Source organism: Oncorhynchus kisutch, linkage group LG30 (assembly GCF_002021735.2).
Source record: "Oncorhynchus kisutch isolate 150728-3 linkage group LG30, Okis_V2, whole genome shotgun sequence".
Lineage (NCBI taxonomy): Eukaryota > Metazoa > Chordata > Actinopteri > Salmoniformes > Salmonidae > Oncorhynchus > Oncorhynchus kisutch.
The window spans coordinates 49,106,570-49,128,480 of record NC_034203.2 but is presented as its reverse complement, the minus strand read 5'-3'; the positions used below and the strand labels follow the sequence as shown (position 1 = coordinate 49,128,480).

At 41.5% G+C, this 21,911-nt stretch overlaps 1 protein-coding gene across 2 annotated transcripts in view; it reads left to right on the top strand.

Annotated features, from left to right (window-relative positions):
- The first annotated feature begins 2,233 nt into the window (after window positions 1-2,233).
- The window catches only part of LOC109880601 (V-type proton ATPase subunit H), a 76,973-nt gene continuing 57,295 nt past the window's right edge, over window positions 2,234-21,911 (top strand). For both annotated transcript variants that reach the window (XM_031810441.1, XM_031810439.1), the window contains exons 1-5: window positions 2,234-2,333; window positions 7,320-7,470; window positions 11,688-11,787; window positions 15,574-15,663; window positions 20,539-20,652. In XM_031810441.1, coding sequence (XP_031666301.1) covers window positions 7,367-7,470; window positions 11,688-11,787; window positions 15,574-15,663; window positions 20,539-20,652 — 408 coding nt within the window. In that variant the 5' untranslated portion in view covers window positions 2,234-2,333; window positions 7,320-7,366. The remainder of the gene's footprint in view (window positions 2,334-7,319; window positions 7,471-11,687; window positions 11,788-15,573; window positions 15,664-20,538; window positions 20,653-21,911) is intronic.

The following is a 21,911-nucleotide window of genomic DNA, read 5'->3' as shown; positions in this document are numbered from 1 at the left end:
AAAAACTGAAATGGTCCACCCACACAGACCGTGTGGTGAAGGTGGACAGTTTTAGGTTCCTCTGCGTACACATCACAGAAAAACTGAAATGGTCCACCCACACAGACAGTGTGGTGAAGGTGGACAGTTTTAAGTTCCTCTGCGTACACATCACAGACAACCTGAAATGGTCCACCCACACAGACAGTGTGGTGAAGAAAGCGCAACAGCACCTTCAACCTCAGGAAGCTGTGGGAATGTTTCACCGAAAACCCAGATGCGAAATCGAGAGCATCCTATCTGGCAGTATCACAGCCTGGTATGGCAACTGCACCGACCTCAAGCGCAAGGCTCTCCAGAGGGTGGTGCGGTCTGCACAATGCATCACCGGGGGCAAACTACCTGCCCTACATAACACCTACACCACCCATGTCACAGGAAGGCCAAAAAGATCATCAAGGACAACAACCACCTGAGCCACTGCCTGTTCACCCCGCTATCATCCAGAAGGTGAGGTCAGTACAGGTTCATAAAAGCTGGGGCCGAGAGACTGAAAAACAGCTTCCATCTCAAGGCCATCAGACTGTTAAACAGCCACCACTAACATTGAGTGGCTGCTGCCTACATTGAGACCCAATCACTGGCCACTTTAATAAATGGATCACTAGTCCCTTTAAACAATGCCACTTTAATAATGTTTACATATCTTATATTACTCATATTATATGTATATACTGTATTTTATACCATAAATTGCACTTTGCCAATGCCGCTCAGCCATCACTCATCCATATATTTACATGTGCATATTCTCATTCACACTTTTAGGTTTGTGGGAATGAAGTAGTTGTTGGGGAATTGTTAGATTACTTGTTAGATATTACTGCACTGTCGGAACAAGAAGCAGAAGCATTTCGTTACATTAACATCTGCTAACCATGTGTATGTAACCAATAACATTTGATTTGATTTGATTCTGAATACAATGGCGGTAGAATCAAAGAGAATTGGAGTATTCTCCAAAAGAATGGAAAACGGAGCACAGTAGTGTTTAGTGATGAGAATGTCCCTTCGTATCTAGTAGGAGTACGGTTTGTTAATGAGGAGCAGCTGAGCAGAGTACCAATCTGGAAGAAACCATTTGAGTTATCCAAACTGGGTGGAGAGAAGGCCATGAGGATCACGAGAGGCGGGCTTGTTTGGATTTTTTTGTGCTTCTGCGGATCAGAAGGAACGTGCGTTGTGACTTAACCGATTTGATAAATTTGATAAATTTGAAGCGTCGTCTGTGTCTCAAAGGGGATTATATCTGGCGTCTCATGGGAAGTCCATTTTGAAGAGATAAAAAATATTCCTGTAGTGATTGAAGCACGTCGGATGAATCGTGTGGTGAATGGTGACAAAGTGAAGAGTCTATCTGCTCTTTTGTTTTTGATATGGAGTCTCTCAAGTGCAGTTAGGGTATATTAACTACAGAGTCAGAGCATTTATCCCAAGACCAATGCAGTGTGATCATTATAACGTTGTTGGTCATGTATCAAGTGTTTGCAGAAGGGAGAAGCCGAGTTGTCCAAGTTGTGGAAAAATATCATATTATGTGTTATAAAAGTGGTAAATATATGACATGTTGCAAACCATAAGGCCGCGTCTTTCGAATGCCCCACAAGGGTGAAAGAGACTGAGGTGGCCAAAGTCAGGGTTGTACAGATAATTTCATATGCAGCAGCTGTGAAAAGGGATGAGGGTTTGAATGGTATACCAGAAGAGTCCGTGATGGTGGATATGCCTGCACTGCAGGGTGCAGGGGTTTCCTTTCACCAGCAGGATCCTGACATTGTAAAGGTTAAGAAGGTGGACTTTGTAGCCTTTATTTATAGCTGTGGTAATTAATGGCACTGCCGAGGTGGAGAGAAGGTCCAGGAAGGTAGAAAAAATAGTGGATGTGGCGGGGTGGGGCGGTTTCTGGTGCTGAAAGATTTCTCAGCAAAGAAGTTCAACGGAATAGTGGCACAAGCCGTACCACCCTCTCGGGTCCTAGAGCCTGAGAAGGGAGATGTGAATAATTAAAAGAAGGAAGAAGTTGGAGTTTTGTTTGTTTTGGCAATGTATTATTTTGGGGGGTGGATTAAGTTAGTTTCACTATTACCTATGGATAAAAAAAAATATTTTGGGGGAGGGGGGTTTAGCCCTATCCAATTGGTGGCGGCAGCACAACTTTTTGGGTTGTAGTACGCCATTAAACTCATAGAAGAAGAAAAAAAAAAAGAAGCCGCTTCCTACTGGCTCGTGACGTGCACGACACCATCACATGATAGGTTTCTCGTGACGTCGTCTTATAGTTTGTCAGCTGACAGGTAGGTGATGTTAATGGTATTTTGCTTTTAAAAGACAGTTAATTAATGCTTTATTTTGGTTGTGTCAGTGGTGGGAAGACAGTATTGTAATGTTTCTTTGAGATTCTAGGTTGTGTATTGTCGGTACATTATATTTACGTTGATGACTTAACTAAGCTAGCCTGCTCCAGAATCATAAAGCTAACCGTTATACTGTATATGGTTCTGACTTGCACCATAGTATTGACATTAGCCAGTTATCGTAGTTGTCGAGAAACGACTCAATCCAATTCAGTAACAACGCTTACTATATTTATCTCGGGATTTGTTGACAATTGCTCTCGATTTAGCCAAATTATAACGTTACAGCTCATGTTTTGTCAATGACAAGCCAACTGAACTCCACGATTGTGTTTAGTCGGCTAGTCGACGTGACTGCACCAGCAACATGAATCATATTGCATTGGCTAAATTAGCTAGCTAACGTTACTTATGTCCTGAGTTGCCTGGCAAACCTACTGGCAAGCGTTAGCTCATGCCGCGTTCAAGGAAACTTGGAAGTGCTACACTTGTTAACATTCCAATCAGTTGAAATGTAAACAGTTTCCCAGTCGTTTCCCAGAGCTCACTCTGAGTGGTCTCTGGCACTTCGGATTGAATTTACGAACACACCTTTGGATGTAGTAGAACGATGCATTGTAGTTGGCATAGAATAAGAACACTAGGATGGATGGTCATGAACCATTTCATGATGTGATGAATGGTCATGAACCATTTCATGATGTGATGAATGGTCATGAACCATTTCATGATGTGATGAATGGTCAGCTACGCTAATATATGTACACACACACAAACTACTGTTAAAAAGTTTGGGGTCACTTACAAATGTCCTTGTTTTTGAAAGAAAATCAACCTTTTTGTCCATTAAAATAACATAAAATTGATCAGAAATACAGTGTAGAGTTGCAAAGAAAAAGCCATATCTCAGACTGGCCAATAAAAATAAAAGATTAAGATGGGCAAAATATCAGACACTGGACAGATATGGCTTTTTCTTTGCAACTCTGCCTAGAAGGCCAGCATCCCGGAATCGCCTCTTCACTATTGACTTGGAGACGGTGTTTGTAGGATGTTTGCATGTTTGTAGGTCTGGTTAAATCAAACTTTTTGGCCTTTTTGTCCTCCATCCATTTTCATGGGATTTCCTCAGCATTCTAAAGGCCCAATTGTAACAATCACTTCCATTCGCTGTAAATACAACAATGAAACCTTTGACGCAAATCAACTACTTTTGTTTTATTTAACCTTTTATTTAACTAGGCAAGTCAGTTGAACAAATCTTATTTACAATGATGGCCTACCCTTGCCAAACCCTCCCCTAACCTGGACGACTCTCGATCACAGCTGGTTGTGATATAACCTGGGTCTGTAGTGACTCCTCTAGCACTGCGACGCAATGCCTTAGACCGCTGCGCCACCCAGGATCCCACTAACTTTTTGTCTAAGTTGTTGGAAAAGTGGTCAGAGGGTATGACATGGTCGACTTCCCTGCTATTCAAGAAACCAGAACAGAATTATCCGGTACTGATCAAACTTTGCAGATGTTTTAGTAACTGCATCAACAACATTTTCTAACTATGTAAACAAATGTAATTTTTGACCACTTTCCCAACGATCTTCTACTTCTTTGCTGAAAACAAATTAAGAATAGCTTCTTCTGTCAATAGAGCTGTTTTAGTAACCCATCATCTGCTTTCATTATAGATTTAGTAAGTCATGTCAGAAGCTAGCCGATTCATAACTTACCAACAACCACTGGACATTCCAATAAAACTACATCTAGTTTTGAAGTTCACTTCCCTTGCTTTGTCTAACAACTCTACCATGAATCTGTGTTTTAGCAATGTGTTTCTCACACTGGCTTTAGCCATGGAGGGAGCAGGCCTGCCAAGGCAACTGTTGCCAGGACAACTGTTGCCAAGCAACATGTGCCTCGATGGGAGACAACGCTTAGCGTGACAGAATTCCCATAAAAAAAAAAAATCTGTTTCGGACTGAACTTTGTCCTTCTCAGGATTGTCCCCCTTGCTCTAAATAACCACTGGCTAGTTTGCCTGTCTGTGAAGAGAAGGGGGGCTGTACGTTGATCCTGCTGCTCTGATTGGATAGAGCAAAACAATCTTCATTCACTTGCTTCATATTTTACCCAATCACTTCTCATTGCACTTCTTTCAGTTTTTCACATGCAACAACTGTAGTTTAGACACTGACCCCAACCACACAGCTACTGATCAGAAGCGCACAACTCAATCTAGATATGTGTTTACATCTGACTAGGCATTTCTTTGCTATCAGTTGAAGCAGCAGACTCAAACTAACGTTGAAAAACAACCTAGCTTGTGAACAAAATTAGACTAACTTAAAGTTGAAGTCGGAAGTTTACATACACTTAGGTTGGAGTCATTAACACTAGTTTTTTCAACCACTCCACAAATTTCTTGTTAACAAACTAGTTTTGGCAAGGCTGTTGTGTCATGCACAAAGTAGATGTCCTAAGTAATTTTTCCAACAATTGTTTACAGACAGATTATTTCACTTATAAATCACTGTATCACAATTCCTGTGGGTCAGAAGTTTACATACACTAAGTTGACTGTGCCTTTAAACAGCTTGGAAAATTCCAGGAAATTATGCCATGGCTTTAGAAGCTTCTGATAGGCAAATTCTCATTATTGGTGGGATACCTGTGGATGTATTTCAAGGCCTACCGTCAAACTCGGTGCCTCTGCTTGACATCATGGGAAAATCAAAAGAAATCAGCCAAGACCTCAGAAAAAAAATTGTAGTCCTCCACAAGTCTGGTTCATCCTTTGGGAGCAATTTCCAAACGCCTGAAGGTACCATGTTCATCTGTACAAACAATAGTACGCAAGTATAAACACCATGGGACCACACAGCCGTCATACCGCTAAGGAAGGAGACACATTCTGTCTCCTAGAGATTAATGTACTTTGGTTCGAAAAGTGCAAATCAATCCCAGAACAACAGCAAAGGACCTTGTGAAGATGCTGGAGGAAACGGGTACAAAAGTATCAATATCCACAGTAAAACGAGTCCTATATCAACATAACCTGAAAGGCCGCTCAGCAAGGAAGAAGCCACTACTACAAAACTGCCATAAAAAGAGCCTTGCAAACTGACCACCCACCAATGTAGCTGGTGAAATAGACATTCTTACCTGCCAATACCTAAATCCAGTGTTGTAGTACTTCAGACTGGTCTTGTAGTGTTTACATTTTTACTCTGTCTCGGACGGTGACGACTCGTAAAAAATTCTATCAGCTTCAGCACATAAAACCTCTTCACCAGGCCAAATATATACATGTTTCTTGAAACATATCTTATCGCATATTTAATCCTGGGATTCCTACTTTACTCGTAATATTACTTATTTACTTTCATAGAAAAATAGCCTCAAACTTAGTCTGAAGAAATAGTTGGAATGTTGTGCGTTCACTATTAGTAAAGATGTAAACAAATTTGTGCACAAAATGAGGTAATAAGATGTTTGTTTATATGGAACATTTTGGTTTTAAATAAGAACGTCATTGAAAAGTGTGCTTTCAAATTGCCATCGATTTAAAATGAAATTGTGTTCCTTGTCCGTAGCTAATACCTCCCCATACCATAACCCCACTGCACCATGGGGCGCTCTTGTCACAATGTGTACAGAAATGTGTACACAGAATTTGAGGGAAGCTTTTTGTGCATACAGAAAATGTCTGGTATAATATTTTATTATTATTTTATTTCAGCTGACGAAACATGGGACCAACATGCGTTTTTGTTCAGTCCATTTGAGTAAATTTGATCTTCATCTCAGATTGGCTTAAAGGGTGCAGCAACACAACTCCCTCTATACAGAATGGAAATGGAAATAAAGAAATATTGTTCAATATGATCAATACTAACTTTGCATAATATTGTCGTCTTTAATGTATATTTGTACCCCAAACCATATGGTTTCCAAATATTTTGTCCAAATATTTGTCCTTCGGACAAGTATGACAGACTTTTGACTAGCAACCGGAAGGTTGCAAGTTCAAACCCCCGAGCTGACAAGGTACAAATCTGTCGTTCTGCCCCTGAACAGGCAGTTAACCCACTGTTCCTAGGCCATCATTGAAAATAAGAATTTGACTTGCCTAGTTAAATAAAGGTAAAATAAAATTTAAAAAATGTAGATATTCTGTCTTTTTCACAATGAATCACTCTTCCTATTGAGCTCGGTATGCTCCAATTGAGCTCGGTATGCTCCAATTGAGCTCGGTATGCTCCTATTGAGCCCGGTCGTAGCTGTACTCCATCTTGTCACAACAACAAATCGCAGCACATATTGATATGTTAACTTAATGAATTTACTGATGGGGTTACTTTTAAGGAATTTCCTTCCTTCTTTGCTCCTATGGGTACACTTGCAATTACTGCCAGTCCACCCATTATGCCATCATTGACTTGAATGGGGACGCCTGTTCTATTCATTTTATTTCTATGGCTGCACATCCATTAAGAGAAAATGTGCACAATGATGACATTTTTAGACTGGGAAACTAAATGTGAACTGTTAATTTGTAGTATGGCCCTGGACATTTCTGACTTGTAAACTCTTTGTAGAAAGATGAGGCCCGAGTTTCCAACTAGAAAAATATCAGATTCGATCAATGGGACGCTTTACGCAAAAACCTACGTACATTTTAAATCAGAGGTTCCAAGTTGTCTTGAAAGCATCAAGGTAGCTGATGGAAAAAATGAGGATCTGTCTGCAGAGTTGGCCATGAATTCCTGACTGGCACCATAATTAATAGCCTATGCTTTAACAAACTGCTCTCACCAACAGTTGGGCTATTATGAGCAATGTAGCATGTTGCCAAATCAATGTTTAGGAGGACTTGTTGATTTGTGATGGTTTATTATTCATTGGTAACCCTCCCTTTCTCCCTCCAGGGAATTATTTATTGTAGTCCAGAGTGGTATTGAACAGGTGTATCAGGATGGATATCCGCGGGGCGGTGGATGCTGCAGTACCCACTAACATCATCGCTGCCAAGGCTGCGGAGGTCAGAGCCAACAAGGTCAACTGGCAGTCATACCTGCAGTAAGTACACCTTCGTCATCATCCTCTTCATCCTCCTGTCACCATGTATCTTCCTCATAAGTTGTCTATAAGACTCTAGGCCTATGATTTCTTTGAATGTCTTTGAATTCTGGTCTTTAGGTCCTACATACTGAAGTCAAAAGTCGCAGATGGGTTTTCTTTGGTTCTCTGTTCTGTGACTCAATGCCTTGTGAATGTTAGTTCCTTTTCTGTAGATTTCTAACTCAGACCTTCTACTTCAGGCTGTCGAGGGCCTTAGTGGTCTCAGTAACATAATCACGGACTTGAGAAATGGAACCAGGTTGTATAGTGCTGACTGGTATGTGTGGTATTTCCAGTGTGAATGTCAGCTTTGGATAAGAAGCTCTCTCTGTAATTAGGAACTTACTGTTAAATCGAGAAGTCAAAAGACCCTGACATCCCATAATAGATCAGACCAGAGCTTAACATTGAACTTTATTAGCCTTCGGACAAGTATGACAGATTTTTGTTTTACTTTTATTGAAAATTGTGTCGTATGATAAAAGCAACCACTTCACAAAGTAACCATTGTTATCACTGGTCTTGACAATGGAAGACTGCTGATCTCTGATCCCATATATTATATTTCCTGCCGTCGTGTCCTTGAGCAAGGCACTTGCACTTGCACTTGCACAAGTAACCCCCCGCAAAGTAAAATACTGCGCTCATAGGCTACTGTATGAAACACATGTGGTCCGTCAACCTTCCAGCTGGAGAGATACTGGGTGTTCAGGTTTTTGATTTTTGCAATGTGGTGTGTTTGAGCAGGATTGGAGTGAAATCCTGCCCACCCAGTATCTCTCCTGGACTCCCCTGGAGGATGGTTGGCCACCTTGCACCCCAAGTAACTTTCCTGAAGGATGGTTGGCCACCTTGCACCCCCAGTAACTCTCCTGGAGGATGGTTGGCCACCTTGCACCCCCAGTAACTCTCCTGGAGGATGGTTGGCCACCTTGCACCCCCAGTAACTCTCCTGGAGGATGGTTGGCCACCTTGCACCCCCAGTAACTCTCCTGGAGGATGGTTGGCCACCTTGCACCCCCAGTAACTCTCCTGGAGGATGGTTGGCCACCTTGCACCCCCAGTAACTCTCCTGGAGGATGGTTGGCCACCTTGCACCCCCAGTAACTCTCCTGGAGGATGGTTGGCCACCTTGCACCCCAAGTAACTTTCCTGAAGGATGGTTGGCCACCTTGCACCCCAGTATCTCTCCTGGAGGATGGTTGGCCACCTTGCACCCCCAGTAACTCTCATGGAGGATGGTTGGCCACCTTGCACCCCCAGTAACTCTCATGGAGGATGGTTGGCCACCTTGCACCCCCAGTAACTCTCATGGAGGATGGTTGGCCACCTTGCACCCCCAGTAACTCTCATGGAGGATGGTTGGCCACCTTGCACCCCCAGTATCTCTCCTGGAGGATGGTTGGCCACCTTGCACCCCAGTAACTCTCCTGAAGGATGGTTGGCCACCTTGCACACCCAGTAACTCTCCTGGATTATGGTTGGCCACCTTGCACCTTTTATGGCGTTTTTGGAGCAGTGGCTTCTTCCTTGCTGAGTGGCCTTTCAGGTTGGTTGGCCACCTTGACAATGGAAGACAGCTGAACATGTGTTCATCTCTAGGAGACAGAACGCATCTCCTTACTGAGCGGTATGACGGCTGCGTGGTCCCATGGTGTTTATACTTGCGTACTATTGTTTGTACAGATGAAAGTGGTACCTTCAGGCGTTTTGGAAATTGCTCCGAAAGATGAACCAGACTTGTGGAGGTCGACAATTTTTTTATTTATTAGGTCTTTGCTGATTTATTTTGATTTTCCCATGATGTCAAGCAAAGAAGTACTGAGTTTGAAGGTAGGCCTTGAAATGCATCCACAGGTACACCTCCAATAGGCTAATTGACATCATGTGAATCAATCAGAAGCTTCTAAAGCCATAACATCAATTTCTGGAATTTTCCAAGCTGTTTAAAGGCACTGTCAACTTAGTGTATGTAAACTTCTGACCCACTGGAATTGTGATACAGTTTGTGATACAGTGAAATAATCTGTCTGTAAACAGTTGTTGGAAAAATGACTTGTCATGCACAAAGTAGATGTCCTAACCGACTTGACAAAACTATAGTTTGTTAACAAGAAATTTGTGGAGTGGTTGAAAAACGAGTTTTAATGACTCCAACCTAAGTGTGTGTAAACTTCCCGACTTCTGTATGCTGAACACTTGTTGGCTGCTTTTCCTTCACTCTGCGGTCCAACTCATCCCAAACCATCTCAATTGGGTTGAGGTCAAGTGATTGTGGAGGCCAGGTCATCTGATGCAGCACTCAATCACTCTCATTGGTCATTGGCGTATTGCTGCAGAATGCTGTGGTAGCCATGCTGGTTAAGCATGCCTTGAATTCTATGTAAATCACCGACAGTGTCACCAGCAAATCACCGTCACACCTCTTCCATGCTTCATGGTGGGAACCATATGTGCGGAGATAATCCGTTCACCTATTCTGCTTCTCACAAAGACACGGTGGTTGGATCCAAAAATCTCTAAATTTACCAAAGAACAGATTTTCACCAGTCTAATGTCCATTGCTTGTGTTTGTTTTGGCCCAAGCAAGTCTCTTCTTATTGGTGTCCTTTTGTAGTGGTTTCTTTGCAGCAATTTGACCATGAAGGCCTGATTTCACACAGTCTCCTCTGAACAATTAATGTTGAGATGTCTGTTACTTGAACTCTGAAGCATTTATTTGGGCTGCAATAAAATAAAATTATATTGGTCACATACACATGGTTAGCAGATGTTAATGTGAGTGTAGCAATGCTTGTGCTTCTAGTTCAGATAATGCACTAATATCTAACACGTAATCCAACAAATTCACAGCAATTACCTTATACACACACATGTAAAGGGATGAATAAGAATATGTACATATAAATATATGGATGAGCGATGGCCGTGGAGCATAGGCAAGATGCAGTAGATGGTATAGAGTACAGTATATACATATGAGTTGAGTAATGTAGGATATGTAAAAATGTATTAGTGGCATTGTTTAAAGTGACTCGTGATTATGTTTATTACATCCCATTTTTAATTATTAAAGTGGCTAGATATTTGAGTCAGTATGTTGGCAGCAGCCTCTCAATGTTAGTGATGGCTGTTTAACAGTCTGATGGCCTTGAGACAGAGAGTTGAGTCAGTATGTTGGCAGCAGCCTCTCGATGTTAGTGATGGCTGTTTAACAGTCTGGCCTTGAGATTGAAAAACAGCTTCTGTCTCTCAGTCCCAGCTTTGACCTCGCCTTCTGGATGATAGTGGGGTGAACAGGCAGTGGCTCGGGTGGTTGTTGTCCTTGATGATCTTTTTGGCCTTCCTGTGACATCAGGTGCTGTAGGTGTCCTAGTGGGCAGGTAGTTTGCCCCCGGTGATGCGTTGTGCAGACCTCACTACCCTCTGGAGAGCAGTTAACTCCAGTGAAGTTATCCTTTGCAGCAGAGGTAACTCTGGGTCTTCCCTTTCTGTGGTGGTCGTCATGAGATCCAGTTGCATTGCTCTTTGATAGTTTCACTTTCACGTTTCTTGAAATTTTCCAGATTGACTGAACTTCATGTCTTAAAGTAAAGATCTATTTTGATTTAACACTTTTGGTTACTGCATGATTCCATGTGTTATTTCATTAGTTTTTGTCTTCTACATTGTAGAATAATAGTGAACATAGTAAAACATAATAAAAAACCATTGAATGAGTAGGTGTGTCAACTTTTGGCTGGTACTGTATGTAACCACCTTTTTTTGACACTAAACTACATCCATATATACTTCCATTAATCTTCTTTTTTAACTGGTTCCGGGGAAACTTCAAACGAGTCCCGTGACGCTTGTGGGGGTTGTAGAGCAAAACCACTGACATGTACGTGCAGATGTTTTTGTTAGAGACTGGTTTTTGGGATGTCTCATGGTCTGAAAAACATTGCTGGGTTTTCATGGGAATTTGTTTATTATGCTGGTTAGACTCAAGTGTTTTAATAGTCATCAATCATACTGTGTACCTTGTCTCCCTTTCAGGGGAGGAATATGAATGTAATCATTTCTATTACATTGTGTTTTCTCTGTCAGAGGTGATAGGATTTGATAGAAGCATGTTATATTTGAGAGGACTAATGTGAAGTAGTATTGTAATTATCATGCTGTGTTTGTCTCAGGGGCCAGATGATCTCTGCCGAGGACTGTGAGTTCATTAAGAAGTTTGAAGTGGCTCCTTCTGAGGAGAAACAGACCATCCTCACAAATGAAGGACATCAGGTACAACAGGGAATTTTCAGAAATTGTAATCCTTGGGGGTGGGGGGTTCAAATGGTGTTATTTCAATTTTTTAAATTCATTTTTGTGATGAAAAAGCGCTTTCAATGTAAACTGAAATGACTAAAACCGTATGCATGTATTTTAGCTGTTAGTGCACAATAAAGGTAAAAGAAGTAGTGCCTAGTAGTAGTGCCTGGCCTCTGTCACATGACCCAGAAATGTAGAATGTGTCTGGGTAAGCATCATATAAAAAAATATTTGTACAATATATTTATCTGGACACTTTCTATTTGTGATATTGCTACTATGCAAATATGCAAGTAACCGTTTCACTGTACCATTTACAACTTCTGTATCCTGTGCATGTGACAAATAAACATTGATTTGATATAGTATGTGTTTACCAGAGAGAGTCATGTGAACAGCAGGACCTGCACCAAAGTCAGGTTAGGATATAGGCAGGCTACTACTTTCACCGCTTTCAGTATTGACATCTATGGTTGATTACTACACTACTCACTCTGTATAGCACATGGCTTCACATGTGAATCCTTAAAGAGACAGATGGGGCTACGGCTTAAGAGGGTGTGAATGATGCTGAATAGGTGTAGACAAAGAAGAGCTCTCCAGTAGGTGTACAAAAACATTCAAGGGCCATTTTCTCAAAAGTGGGGTTACCTACTTTATCAACTTTCAAATCAGAATTACATTCCCATTATGGTAGAGAAATTATTACATTATCTGGCAACAGCTCTGGTAGACATTCCCGCAGTCAGTTTTTGTTTTTGAAAGAAACACAATAAATTTTTTGGGGGGTCCATTTTAAAACATCATCAAATTGATCAGAAATGCAGTGTAGACATTGGTAATGTTGTAAATTACTTTTGTGGCTGGAAACATGACTTTTATTCAGCAACCATCACCTTTTGAGAACCAATCTAGGCAACCATAGACCAACATAAACACCTAGATGAAGAAAAAAAAAACATAAATCTACGAAAACCTCTTGACAGTACGATCACCCTAGAATGAGACAAAAACACACATTACCCATGTCACACTCTGACCTAACCAGATCTAGCTGGTCTGTCATAATACAATAGAGACAGTAGATCTAGCTGGTCTGTCATATTATAATAGAGACAGTAGATCTAGCTGGTCTGTCATATTATAATAGAGACAGTAGATCTAGCTGGTCGGTCATAATACAATAGAGACAGTAGATCTAGCTGGTCTGTCATAATATAATAGAGACAGTAGATCTAGCTGGTCTGTCATCATATAAGAGACAGTAGATCTAGCTGGTTTGTCATATTATAATAGAGACAGTAGATCTAGCTGGTTTGTCATATTATAATAGAGACAGTAGATCTAGCTGGTCTGTCATATTATAATAGAGACAGTAGTTCTATCTTCACTACCCTATTGTGACAGACCAGCTAGATCTACCCTCTCTATTATATTATGACAGACCAGCTACTCAATACTGCCCCCTGTTCCCAAAGAAGTTAGAGGCAGTACAACTGGCCTTCAGACTAGTTGAGCATCAGCATTTGTGGGTTCTATTACAGGCTCAAAATGGCCAGAAACATTTGTCAACCAAATGTATTTATAAAGCCCTTTTTTTATACATCAGCCGATGTCACAAAGTGCTGTACAGAAACCCAGCCTAAAACCCCAAACTGCAAGCAATGCAGGTGTAGAAACACGGTGGCTTGGAAAAACTCACTAGAAAGGCAGGAACCCAGGAAGAAACCAAGAGAGGATCCAGGCTCTGAGGGATGGCCAGTCCTCTTCTGGCTGTGCCGGGTGGAGTTTATAACAGAACATGGCCAAGATGTTCAAATGTTCATAAATGACCAGCAGGGTCAAATAATAATAATCACAGTAGTTGTCAAGGGTGCAACAGGTCAGCACCTCAGGAGTAAATTTCAGTTGGCTTTTCATAGCAGATCATTCAGAGCATCTCTACCGCTCCTGTTGTCTCTAGAGAGTTGAAAACAGCAGGTCTGGGACAGGTAGCACGTCCGGTGAACAGGTCAGGGTTCCATAGCAGCAGCACGTCCAGGTGGACTGGGGACAGCAAGGAGTCATCATGCCAGGTAGTCCTGAGCCATGGTCCTTGGGCTCAGGTCCTCCGAGAGAGAGAACTAGAGAGAGCATGCTTAAATTCACACAAGACACCGGATAAGACCGGTGAAATACTCCAGATATAACAGACTGACCCGAGCACCCCGACACAAACTATTGCAGTATAATTCCTGGAGTCTGAGACAGGAGGGGTCGGGTGACACTGTGGCCCCGACTTTACACCCGGACAGGGCCAACATGGCAGGATAAAACTCTACCCACTTTGCCAATGCACAGCCCCCACACCCCTAGAGGGATACCTTCAACCACCAACTTACCATCCTGAGACAAGGCCGAGTATAGCCCACAAAGATCTCCGCCACCGCACAACCCAAGGGGGGTCACCAACCCAGACAGGAAGATCACGTCAGTGACTCAACCCACTCAAGTGACGCACCCCTCCTAGGGACAGCATGGAAGAGCACCAGTAAGCCAGTGACTCAGCCCCCGAAATAGCGTCAGAGGCAGAGAATACCAGTGGAGAGAGGGGAACCGGTTTCAGTGCCTTGCCGTTCACCTTCACACTCCTGGGCCAGACGACACTCAGTCTAGGCACTACTGAAGAGATGAGTCTTCAATAAAGACTTTAAGGTTGAGACCGAGTCTGCGTCTCTCACATGGATAGCCAGACCATTCCATAAAAATTTAGCTCTATAGGAGAAAGTCCTGCCTCTAGCTGTTTGCTTAGAAATTCTACAGACAATAAGGAGGCCTGCGTCTTGTGACCGTAGCGTACGTGTAGGTATGTACGGCAGGACCATATCGTAAAGATGGGTAGGAGCAAGTTCATGTAATGCTTTGTAGGTTAGCAGTAAAATGTTGAAATCAGCCCTTGCCTTAACAGGAAGCCAGTGTAGAGAGGCTAGCACTGGAGTAATATGATCACATTTTTGGGTTCTAGTCAAGATTCTAGCATCTGTTTAGCACGAACTGAAGTGTATTTAGTGCTTTATCCGGGTAGCCGGAAAGTAGAGCATTGTAGTAGTTTAATCGAGAAGTGACAAAAGCATTTTTATGCATTATTTTAGGAAAGAAAGTTCCTCCCATTCTTATTTTACTGCTGCTCTTTAATGATTTATTATTTGTATCTCTCTTTTTTTCTGGGGGGTTGTAAGTCAGCATTTCACTGTAAGGACTACCTACACCTGTTGCATGTGACAAATACAATTGGATTTGATAATAATCTCATGTAGACTAGCCTACCAGCACAGCCTACCCCCACTGTATCTGCCTGCTGTTGGCCTACGTGCCAACATCAGAGTAGGCACATTTTCTATTTAACAGTTTTTGTGCCCAATAGAAATTAAGTTTTGACATTTTTGGAGTCACTTTTATTGTAAATAAGAAAATATAATACGTTTCCAAACTCTTCTACATTAATATGGATGCCACCATTTATTACGGGTAATCCTGAATGAATCGTGAATAATGATGAGTGAGTTAGACGCACAAATATCATACCCCCCCCCAAATGCTAACCTCCTCTGTTGTTGTAATGGTTAGCATGGGTGTATCAAAAGTGCTGGAGTACAGAGCCAAAACAACAAAACGTGTCTCACTATCCCAATACTGTTGGAGCTCACTGTATCCTCCAAGATGATTTTCAGATTAGTTTGTCTTTGTCATAGTAATGGGTATATTATCTTCCTTCTCCAGTGTGCCAGGACATTCCTGAACCTGATGGCTCACATCTCTAAGGAGCAGACTGTCCAGTACATCCTCACCCTAATAGATGATACCCTGCAGGTAACACCTGCTTTACAGACACACATGCACACACTTATATTTGCTTACATTTGGACAAATGAGATGCAAATATACAGTACCAGTCAAAGGTTTGGACACACCTACACATTCAAGGGTTTTTCTTTATTTTTATTATTTGCACACATGAAATCATTAAGTATTCAAAAAAGTGTGAAACAAGTTCATCAAAGTAGCCACCCTTTGCCTTGATTGCAGCTTTGCACACTCTTGGCATTCTCTTGACCAGCTTCATGAGGAATGCTTTTCCAACAGTCTTGAAGGAGTTCCCACATATGCTGAGCACTTGTTGGCTGCTTTTCCTTCACTCTGCGGTCCAACTCATCTCAAACCATCTCAATTGGGTTGAGGTTGGGTGATTGTGGAGACCAGGTCATCAGATGCAGCACTCATTACTCTCCTTCTTGGTAAAATATTCCTTACACAGTCTGGAGGTGTGTTTTGGGTCATTGTCCTGTTGAAAACAAATGATGGTCCCAATAAGCTCAAACCAGATAGGATGGCTTATTTCTGCAGAATGATGTGGTAACCATGCTGGTTAACCTCTCTGGCGTAGGCGTGCCTCTAGCGACCCACCTCAACAACTGCAGAGCGCCAAATTCAAATGACAGAAATAATAATAATAAACATTCATGAAAAAAAAAGTGTTGTACATCGGTTAAAATATTAATTTCTTGTTATTCCAGCCGCTTTTGTCAGATTTCAAAAAGTCTTTACTACGAAAGCATAACATGCGATTATCTGAGGACAGCGCCCTGCACACAAAAGCATACAAACATTTTCCAACCAAGCAGATGAGTCACAAAAGTCAGAAATAGCAATAAAATTGATCACTTACTTTTCTTCATCTGGTTGCAATCAGAAGGGTCCCAGTTACACAATAAATGGTTGTTTTGTTCGATAAAGTCCCTCTTTATATCCCAAAAACTCAGTTTTGTTGGCGCGTTTTGTTCAGTAATCCACTGGCTTAAAGGCGTTCAAAACATGCAGACAAATACGTCCTAATAGTACCGGTGAAGTTCGTCAACATGTCAAACGATGTTTTATAACTAATCCTCAGGGTGTCAATTATCTAAATAATCGATAATATTTCAACTGGACAATAGCGTTCTTTTTCCTTTCTATTGAATACGAAGGTCGCGCACACAGTCACACGCACAAACCAGTACTGCATGCTTCCCCAGTCCCCTAACGAAAAGGTATTTTTCTTTGTCGTTTTTCAGAAAGTAAGCCTGAAACCATGTCTAAAGACTGTTGACATCTAGTGGAAGCCATAGGAACTGCAATCTGGGCCCTAACCAATTACATAGTCAATAGGCATTCAATGGAAAACCACTCACATCAAAAAAACTCCCACTTCCTGGATGGATTTTCCTCAGCTTTTCACCTACCATAGCAGTTCTGTTAGACTCACAGACATATTCTGTCACTAAAAAGTTGTGCCTTGAATTCTAAATAATCACTGACAGTATCACCAGCAAAGCACCCCACACCATCACACCTCATCCTCCTCTATGCTTCACAGTGGGAACCACACATGTGGAGATCATCCGTTCACCTACTCTGCGTCTCACAAAGACACGGCGGTTGGAACCAAAAATCTCAAATTTGGACTCATCAGACCAAGGGACAGATTTCCACCGCTCTAATGTCCATTGCTCGTTTATCTTGGCCCAAATAAGTCTTCTTATTTGACTCTAATGAACGTATCCTCTGCGTCTTCCTTTCCTGTGTCGGTCCTCATCAGAGCCAGTTTCATCATAGTTTTTGCGACTGCACTTGAAGAAACGCTCAAAGTTCTTTAAATTTTCCTCATTGAATGACCTTCATCTCTTAAAATGTGCTTATTTGAGCTGTTTTTGCTGTAATGTGGACTTAGTCTTTTATCAAATAGGGATATCTTCTGTATACCACCCCTACATTGTCACAACACAACTGATTGGCTGAAACGCATTAAGAAGGAAAATAATTACACATTAACTTTTAACAAGGCACACCTGTTAATTTAAATGCATTCCAGGTGACTACTTCATGAAGCTGGTTGAGAGAATGCCAAGCATGTGCAAAACTGTCATGAAGGCAATGGGTGGCTACTTTGTAGAATCTCATATGTTTTGAATTGTTTAATACTTTTTTTTGATTACTACATGATTCCATTTGTGTTATTTCATAGTTTTGATGTCTTCACTATTATTCTATAGTGTAGAAAATACTAAGAATAAAGAAAAACCCTTGAATGAATACGTGTCCAAACTTTTTCTCATACTCTACATTAGCATATAACCTTCTATAAGTTCACTTATTGACTTTTACTGTTCTTCCTCCCTGAGTCTCTCTGGACAGTTATTACTGTTAAGTTCACTTATTGACTTTTGTCTGGGAATTTCAATGTAGGTGTCTCTGGAACTTTCATTACGCACACCTATCCCCTATTCCCACTGATTAGTACTTGGAAAAGTGTACCCTTTGGTGTCCATTGGGTTGTCTGTTGTTGTTCCCATGTCCGTTGGTGGTGTGAGTACCACCAACGGACATGTTGTGTTGCGTGCTATATATGTTGTGTATTACGGGTCAACAAGGTTTACCCTCACTCTTTTGTTTGGGTACAGCCCAGTGTTTTTGTATACGTGTTTGTTTTGGTTGTGTTTGGGGCAGCAGGTAGCCTAGTGGTTAGAGCTTTGGGCCAGTAACCGAAAGGTTGCTAGATTGAATCCCCAAGCTGTAATTCTGCCTTTGAACAAGGCAGAATTACACTGTTCCTAGGCCGTCATTGTAAATAATAATTTGTTCTTAACTGACTTGCCTAGTTAAATAAAGGTAAAATAAATAAAAACCTATTGTGTATTCTCTCTCCTGTGTCTCAAATCTTTTATAACAGCGTGACATTAGAACCACTAGATGTTAAAACCAGGTTCTAGTGTTTCTGTATGAGAACCACTAGATGTTAAAACCAGGTTCTAGTGTTTCTGTATGAGAACCACTAGATGTTAAAACCAGGTTCTAGTGTTTCTGTATGAGAACCACTAGATGTTAAAACCAGGTTCTAGTGTTTCTGTATGAGAACCACTAGATGTTAAAACCAGGTTCTAGTGTTTCTGTATGAGAACCACTAGATGTTAAAACCAGGTTCTAGTGTTTCTGTATGAGAACCACTAGATGTTAAAACCAGGTTCTAGTGTTTCTGTATGAGAACCACTAGATGTTAAAACCAGGTTCTAGTGTTTCTGTATGAGAACCACTAGATGTTAAAACCAGGTTCTAGTGTTTCTGTATGAGAACCACTAGATGTTAAAACCAGGTTCTAGTGTTTCTGTATGAGAACCACTAGATGTTAAAACCAGGTTCTAGTGTTTCTGTATGAGAACCACTAGATGTTAAAACCAGGTTCTAGTGTTTCTGTATGAGAACCACTAGATGTTAAAACCAGGTTCTAGTGTTTCTGTATGAGAACCACTAGATGTTAAAACCAGGTTCTAGTGTTTCTGTATGAGAACCACTGATGTTAAAACCAGGTTCTAGTGTTTCTGTATGAGAACCACTAGATGTTAAAACCAGGTTCTAGTGTTTCTGTATGAGAACCACTAGATGTTAAAACCAGGTTCTAGTGTTTCTGTATGAGAACCACTAGATGTTAAAACCAGGTTCTAGTGTTTCTGTATGAGAACCACTAGAAGTTAAAACCAGGTTCTAGTGTTTCTGTATGAGAACCACTAGATGTTAAAACCAGGTTCTAGTGTTTCTGTATGAGAACCACTAGATGTTAAAACCAGGTTCTAGTGTTTCTGTATGAGAACCACTAGATGTTAAAACCAGGTTCTAGTGTTTCTGTATGAGAACCACTAGATGTTAAAACCAGGTTCTAGTGTTTCTGTATGAGAACCACTAGATGTTAAAACCAGGTTCTAGTGTTTCTGTATGAGAACCACTAGATGTTAAAACCAGGTTCTAGTGTTTCTGTATGAGAACCACTAGATGTTAAAACCAGGTTCTAGTGTTTCTGTATGAGAACCACTAGATGTTAAAACCAGGTTCTAGTGTTTCTATATGAGAACCACTAGATGTTAAAACCAGGTTCTAGTGTTTCTGTATGAGAACCACTAGATGTTAAAACCAGGTTCTAGTGTTTCTGTATGAGAACCACTAGATGTTAAAACCAGGTTCTAGTGTTTCTGTATGAGAACCACTAGATGTTAAAACCAGGTTCTAGTGTTTCTGTATGAGAACCACTAGATGTTAAAACCAGGTTCTAGTGTTTCTGTATGAGAACCACTAGATGTTAAAACCAGGTTCTAGTGTTTCTGTATGAGAACCACTAGATGTTAAAACCAGGTTCTAGTGTTTCTGTATGAGAACCACTAGATGTTAAAACCAGGTTCTAGTGTTTCTGTATGAGAACCACTAGATGTTAAAACCAGGTTCTAGTGTTTCTGTATGAGAACCACTAGATGTTAAAACCAGGTTCTAGTGTTTCTGTATGAGAACCACTAGATGTTAAAACCAGGTTCTAGTGTTTCTGTATGAGAACCACTAGATGTTAAAACCAGGTTCTAGTGTTTCTGTATGAGAACCACTAGAAGTTAAAACAGATTCCTTCAGAACTTCTAGAAACTTCAAACTCAACTCTGGACTTTGAAACCAGTTCCAATGTATTTTTTCGTTGTTCCCCTCTAATCAGGGACTGATTTAGAAGTGGGACACCAGGTGTGCAATTCATTGTCAGGTAGAACAGAAAACCAGCAGGCTTTGGACCTCGCAGGTTAAGAGTTGAATATCCCTGCAGTAGAAGAGAGAACCAATTTTCTTGTGTTCCTTTAGAACCACTAGATGTTAAAACAGGGTTCTGTTGTGTTTCTGTAGGAGAACCACCAGAGGGTGAACATCTTCTTTGACTACGCCAAGAAGACAAAGAACACCGCCTGGTCCTACTTTCTTCCCATGCTCAACCGCCAGGACCTATTTACCGTTCACATGGTTAGTATCACTACACCACCCACTAGCCCAACTATCACCGAAGGAGAGGGAGGGAGGTGGGATATGGGAGGAGATGGTGAAAGGAAGTGTCCTTAAGAAAAGTTGAAGAGGAGGAAAAGATGGACTATTCAAAGGCATATTTCTTAGGGTGTTTTCAGAATGACCAGAAGGTTATTTGCATGAAGATTACATTTCCATTTTTGTGTGGTCTTTCTTATAAAGTATACTGAACAAAAATATAAACGCAACATGTAAAGTGTTGATCCCATGTTTAATGAGCTGAAATAAACATCCTAGAAATGTTCCATATGTACAAAAAGCTTATTTCTCTCAAATTTTATGCACACATTTCTTTACGTCCCTGTTAGTGAGCATTTCTCCTTTTGCCAAGATAATCCATCCACCTGACGGGTGGCATAACAAGAAGCTGATTGAACAGCATGATCATCATGGGCTCCCGAGTGGCACAGCGGTCTAAGGCACTGCATCTCAGTGCAATAGGCGTCACTACAGTCAAATCAAATCAAATGTATTTATATAGCCCTTCGTACATCAGCTGATATCTCAAAGTGCTGTACAGAAACCCAGCCTAAAACCCCAAACAGCAAGCAATGCAGGTGTAGAAGCACGGTGCCTAGGAAAAACTCCCTAGAAAGGCCAAAACCTAGGAAGAAACCTAGAGAGGAACCAGGCTATGTGGGGTGGCCAGTCCTCTTCTGGCTGTGCGGGGTGGAGATTATAACAGAACATGGCCAAGATGTTCAAATGTTCATACATGATCAGCATGGTTGAATAATAATAAGGCAGAACAGTTGAAACTGGAGCAGCAGCACTGCCAGGTGGACTGGGGACAGCAAGGAGTCATGTCAGGTAGTCCTGGGGCATGGTCCTCCGAGAGAGAGAAAGAAAGAGAGAATTAGAGAAAGCACACTTAAAATACACAGGACACCGAATAGGACAGGAGAAGTACTCCAGATATAACAAACTGACCCTAGCCCCCCGACACACAAACTACTGCAGCATAAATACTGGAGGCTAAGACAGGAGGGGTAAGGAGACACTGTGGCCCCATCCGAGGACACCCCCGGACAGGGCCAAACAGGAAGGATATAACCCCACCCACTTTGCCAAAGCACAGCCCCCACACCACTAGAGGGATATCTTCAACCACCAACTTACCATCCTGAGACAAGGCTGAGTATAGCCCACAAAGATCTCCGCCATGGCACAACCCAAGGGGGGGCGCCAACCCAGACAGG